General features: G+C 34.2%; 1 protein-coding gene across 1 annotated transcript in view; it reads right to left on the minus strand.

The window, feature by feature from the left end:
• Nucleotides 1-6,000, minus strand: part of LOC135225003 (programmed cell death protein 2-like) — a 160,530-nt gene that overhangs the window by 11,110 nt on the left and 143,420 nt on the right. The window contains exons 5-6 of the mRNA XM_064264295.1: nucleotides 5,474-5,629; nucleotides 652-773 (exon numbers count right to left, since the gene is read on the minus strand). Of these exons, the coding sequence (XP_064120365.1) occupies nucleotides 652-773; nucleotides 5,474-5,629 (278 nt within the window). The remainder of the gene's footprint in view (nucleotides 1-651; nucleotides 774-5,473; nucleotides 5,630-6,000) is intronic.

Raw genomic sequence — 6,000 nt, forward strand, 5'->3', positions numbered from 1 at the left:
GAAATTTGAATTAGGCTGCCGAACGTTGGAAACGATAGCTATATAATTACTGGGTAAGTCTCATATACAAAAACAGGGATTAAGTGTACAAAAGCCTAACCTAATTTTAAACAACAATCAATCCCATTACTAGAAATTATTTGTGTGTTTAGCAAAAAAAAAAAAAAAAAAAAAAATTCCATAATACAATACAGGCTCTCCCCAATTATCGGCAGACTCGGTTAATGGTGATCCGGTCTTATGCCACTTATCTAACGTCATAAAATTGGCAATTTATGGCACCATAATGGGAGAGTTTCGGTTATTGGCAACATAAGATGCTGATAATAGTTATGGTGCCATAACATACCTAATAGAGGTGCCATTAACCGAAACTCAGCACCATAAATTGCCAAGTTTCGGTTAATGGCAGTTTTCGCTTGTTAGCACCCCACCGATAACTGGAGACTGCCTGTACGTAGTATATCCCCATATAATTTTTTTTCTTTTTTACAGAACTATAAAACTTGGTTCTTTTAACAGTATAAGAGAGCTAAAATTATAAATATCTAAAATACTGTATCAACAAAATTCTAAAAAAAGCAGTTTCACAGAATTCTTCTACTACAGTTAAATACATTTGTAATTCATGCAAAACCTTTAATTGCTCACCTGAGGATCTGTTGTGGACTACGAGACAACCTCTTCTTAAACTTATGCAAAAGTACATCGCCATGATAAGCAACATCTTTTTCGTAAACCCCATCACCTTTTCCATCCCCTACAGCACCTTCCTGTTATACAATAATACTACATAGAATAATCTGATGTATTTGATAAGTTATGCATTAATTTATGAGATTTAATATATTGTGTGATATTTTATAAGTTTCAACAAATAAATCCAAAATTAATTAAATAAATTTTAGCGTTTTGCAAATCAATTTTTCTCCCTCAATATCAAATCATAAACTGAAATACATATAGGCTATATAACCATGAGCTGGGGCATTTTCAGTCACTCGGCACTTTAGACAATGAAAACGGTTGCAGTCGATGAGAGAAAGAGAGATCTAAAAAATAAATTAGATGAAATACAGGGATAAAAAAAGTGAGAATCAACAGTTGCACCAAGTTATAACAGTTAAGAGAGGTTGGGCAGGAAAATGGAGGAGGAAACAGTAATGTACATCAAGTAAAAGAAATATACAGCAGAAAATTCACTAATTAGTGAATTTTTTCATAACAATATTCACTAATCATTGTACAGGCAGTCCCTGGGTTATATAAGGTTCGAGTTACATCGTTGCAGACTTACGGTGCCTGCTTAATGGGCCTATTAACCCTTAGTGGATGGGTAAAAAAATCAATATGCAGCTACTCATGCCACCTAAACTTTGAGGTCAGCCAATTTACGAAAAAACACATCAGTGGAAAGAGGAAGATATGCAAATACAAATGGTGAAAGAAAAAAAATTCTAAAAAATTGTCCCTACCTTTCACAAGAAGGTGAAAATTACTATTTACAACCCATTGTGGGGCCTCTTTTACAAAACAATTGTAAATTTTACCAACTTATGTATTTTTTTCTAATAATTTTATTTTATTTTGTAAAATTCTAATTACAGCTCAAACAATATTAAAACAGATAAGAAATAAAATCAGTAACAAATTCTTAGCATATTTGTTGAAAAATATTCATGTAAATTTACTGAGAATGAAGATTCAGTAACTTCTTTTTATTTGTACATGTTTTTTCTGATATTTCTTTGCAAAATTACAGTTACAACTGATATACTACCGTAAAATACAAGAACTAAAACAAGCAGCAGCCCTTTGGTATATTTATTAGCAAATTTATAAAAAGATATCATGAGAAAGAGAGGCACTACATTCCCCCTTGGAGTCAAGATCAGTGCTAAGCTTGCACGAGTTGCCGAGTCTTGATTTTGGTTAATGTAAAAGTTACCACTAGTGAATTTATGGGCTACTGAAGTATTGGCACCTCTTTCCTGCCAGATTCTTTCCAAATCGATGGTGATTAATATTCCGTCCATTAAGGGTTAACCACAATTTTTCAGTTCTGTAAGTGGATTGATGGCACCGTTACCTGCTTTACGGCGCTGTGACCCAGACTTATAATTATGATGATTCGGATTAAGGCAATTTTCGGCTTACAGCGCCCTGCCAGGAACAGAACTGCCACCATATCCTGGGGACTGCATGTAATATTTTCATTTCACTTTCATGACTAAATAATTTTTTATAATAAAAAATTACTTCCTAATTTTCAAATATTAACAATAATGTAAACAGCAAAATATCAATAAAATGCTAAATTAAATTCCCACAAAATCACTAAACAGCTTACTAATGTAAACACCTCAGTTCAAACTCTCTCTCTCTCTCTCTCTCTCTCTCTCTCTCTCTCAGTATATGTACATATCTTTTAACCCTAACACCCAGCCTAAAACATATATTATGTTTATTAAGCACAACCCTAGACCAGGCTAAATTTAAGGAGGGCTAATTAAAAAAAAAAAAAACACATCAATGGAAAGAGTAAGATATGCAAATGCACAAGGTATAGAAAAAAAATCTTAAAAAAATATCTGTACCGTCCACAGGAAGTTGAAAGTAAATATTTCCAAGACAGTCGTAAACATAAAGCTAATCTTACCAAGCTATGTTTTATTTTGTAAAGTTATAATTACAGCTCACACAATATCATAATACTAGATGAAAACTAAAACAGTAACAAATTCTGAGTATGAATTTTTACTGTAAAATATTCTCCTTGGACATCTCAAGGTAAACTGATCTCTCTCCTGTACTGACTAGCTATTACAGTTGCTGTAAGAGTTTCCAAGGTAACACAAGGTTATACTCTCCTCCCCAGCTACTGTGCTGAGACTTCCATTGTAAACCTCTCTCTCTCTCTCTCTCTCTCTCTCTCTCTCTCTCTCTCTCTCTCTCTCTCTCTCTCTCTCTCTCTCTCTCTCTCTCAATGAAATATGAGTTACTGTCATAAAATTTTATGCAAAAAATAAAAAAACATAATAGTTCTATTAATATATTTGTTTCTTTTAGCGACCAAAAAATTATTTTACTAATTCTTTCGGTAGTAGGATCAATCAAGCTAATTCTGAGAATATAAACATTAGTACAATTGTTGGGACTATAGCTTTTTTTTATACATGATCACAGATCAATATAATAATACAGTACATATAGTAAATGGATTCTGTAAGGGAAATAACATTTTACTGATATTTTGCTGTGTTCACATAAATATTAATAATTGAAAATTAGTAAATCATTGTAACATGTACATACACAAGAGAATATTAATATTTAAGTATTGTACAGTATTTGGCCCTATTTGGGAATTCCCACTGTTTCTCCTATTTGAAAAAAGAAAACAGGGCAGCTTCAATACTGTATGTGAGAAAATGGCTCTGTTTGAGTACAGGGGCAACCTGGTTTTTTAGTTTTCACAAGTAGTTCTAAGCCATATATTTTTAAGGGTACTAATATTATAATATGACTTTGAAATTATATTAAAGGGTTTTAGGATGATAGTTTAAGGTATATTTGTTAAACTATTAAAATTGGCAGTTATAAGCATTTTAAGATGAGGTTCTTTGATGTTTGAATAATTAAAATAGCCAGTTATAAGAGTCTTTCCCGGGGATACCAACTTAACACAGATTTTTGCTTAATGCGGGTGATTGTGGCCCCTATACCCATGATTACGGACAGTTCTAAAGGTTCTGGAATGTTCCAGAAAGTTCATGAGTTGTAGAAAGTTCCAAATGACAGAGTTCTAGAAGGTTCTAGAATGCTCTAAAACATTCTAGCTTGGGTACAGATGTAACAGTGGCCTTATCAAAAACAAAACTTGGACCATCAGTGACAAAAGGGAAAAACTGGCGTGAAAGCTTACTCCTGATGGCCTTACTACAGACTCAGGGACACTAGTGACTGCAGCAGGTGCAACAGCAGCACTCACTACTGATCATGACTGGTTATCTGGCTTAGACAAATCCCTAGAATAACCATGGGACAAGGGTGTCAAACACTAGATCTAGACCTATTGAAGATACAGACCCACCATAACTGTCCTCATGCGACTGTATTATAACTCTATTCATGGAGGACCAAAAGCAAAGGCAGGAGACAGAGGGCAAAGTCCTTGAACATCTGGGGATGTTAGTCCTTGCTTGGAAACCCCGGGACTAACAGGCCTGCCTGCAGGGGCAACGAGGTGACAAGCAAAGTTGCATCCATGGAGTGGTCAAAGGAACGAGGGGACACTGACCCTGCCAATGCACTGGACACATTTGATGCAAAAGACTCAAATTGTTACACATAATTCAATTCTAGATTAAGCTACATCAATATCTAACTGCATTAAATCTACCCTACTACACTAAGCTGACATTTGGATGAATATCCACTAGAGAAGACACTATACATTTATTTCTATCTTCTTGCCCAGGTGTTAATTCTACAGAAAACCTAGATTCAATACTTCTGTTTACTATCTCCTAAGCCTATCTTTCTCTTCTAATTCAGTAATTTATCATCTTTTCTATCTCTTCCAAAGACCAATCCTTGCAATGATCACAAAGGTTGTCTGAATAGCAATTCACCTCTCGACATCCATAAATTAACCCAAGCTGGTCTTGCAAGCACTTATCTTACAAAATCTAAGATTTCAATAAGGAAGACTGAAAAGAATCCTTATTGCCAAATACAGACCACAATCCAGATAATCCATTCATTAAACAAGAAAACAAACCCAAATTTTAGAGCAGAAGAATGACAACCAATACATCCACTGCCTTACCACCCCACCCCCCTCCAATGGGTGGGCCTAACTATTGGGAGCGTTTGTTAATGATCATTTCAATTTTGAAACTCATTGAACCTTTACCATGTAGCTGCAGAACAGCTAATGATAGAGGGTAGGTTTCACCTCTAAAAAGATTTCTTTAATTAATAATATTCCAGTATTAATATGTAATGTCATGGAGGGAAAGCAGTGAAGAAAATAAAAGATCCAGGGCTCTAACAGTAATTATATCTGATTGCTGAAAAGGCTAGTTAAAGAAACATGCAGTTAGTTGATAACTCATCTCCTCTTGAGAAATTCAATCTCATTCCAGCCATCACATCCAACACCCCCAATATTTGCTGTCAATTCTGAAAGGTCAACTTTCTTAAGACTTCAGTAGAGTACTTCAATTGTTTTGTTACAACACTTATAAATAAATAATTTCTAAACCATGCTTTAAAAATAAAATGACTAAAACAATTTCCTGATCTTGCCAATAAAATCTGAACTGAAAGTACACAACTCAATACATAACATACATCCTAGTAACAGTATGTAAGCAGAGTAAAGTACGTAATTTTAAGTAAAAAAACAATTACATGTAACCTACCTAAGTTCTGTTTAGTTTCTGCGCATTAATAACCCAGGACTTACTTCCTCTCTGAAGTCATGCCCTGTGGCATGAGTATAACGCAACAATAGCTCTCTCTCATGTTCGGAAAATGATATATCTTCTGGTGGCTCAACATCACTCACAACAAAATATGGAATGAAGGTTACATCAGCATTTGCATCAATTTGAGCTGCTTCCTGAAAAATAAAATGACACAATTCATCTATCATTTCAATTTCACTTTCATGCCTACTATGATAAAAGTTACCGTTGTTAACAATGTTGCAATATCTAATATCCATATTTTGCTCCTTACATTCTTACAGTCTGAAAATGGAACACTATAGTAGTTAACATTTTTTCACCCCAAATAATGGTTTCTCTCATTACTACAAAGCAGTTTAACAGAACAGTGAATCTAGATAAGCTTAAGGCTAAGCAAATGGAATTATTCTTATTCTTAATACGACATAAACAGTGCAAGACAAAGCTAATGAAATTGTTTGGTTCAATGACAAAAGAAAGAAAAAAAGCACAAAAACAACTAACACAAAAGCCAAATGCATCA

Source organism: Macrobrachium nipponense, chromosome 20 (assembly GCF_015104395.2).
Source record: "Macrobrachium nipponense isolate FS-2020 chromosome 20, ASM1510439v2, whole genome shotgun sequence".
NCBI lineage: Eukaryota > Metazoa > Arthropoda > Malacostraca > Decapoda > Palaemonidae > Macrobrachium > Macrobrachium nipponense.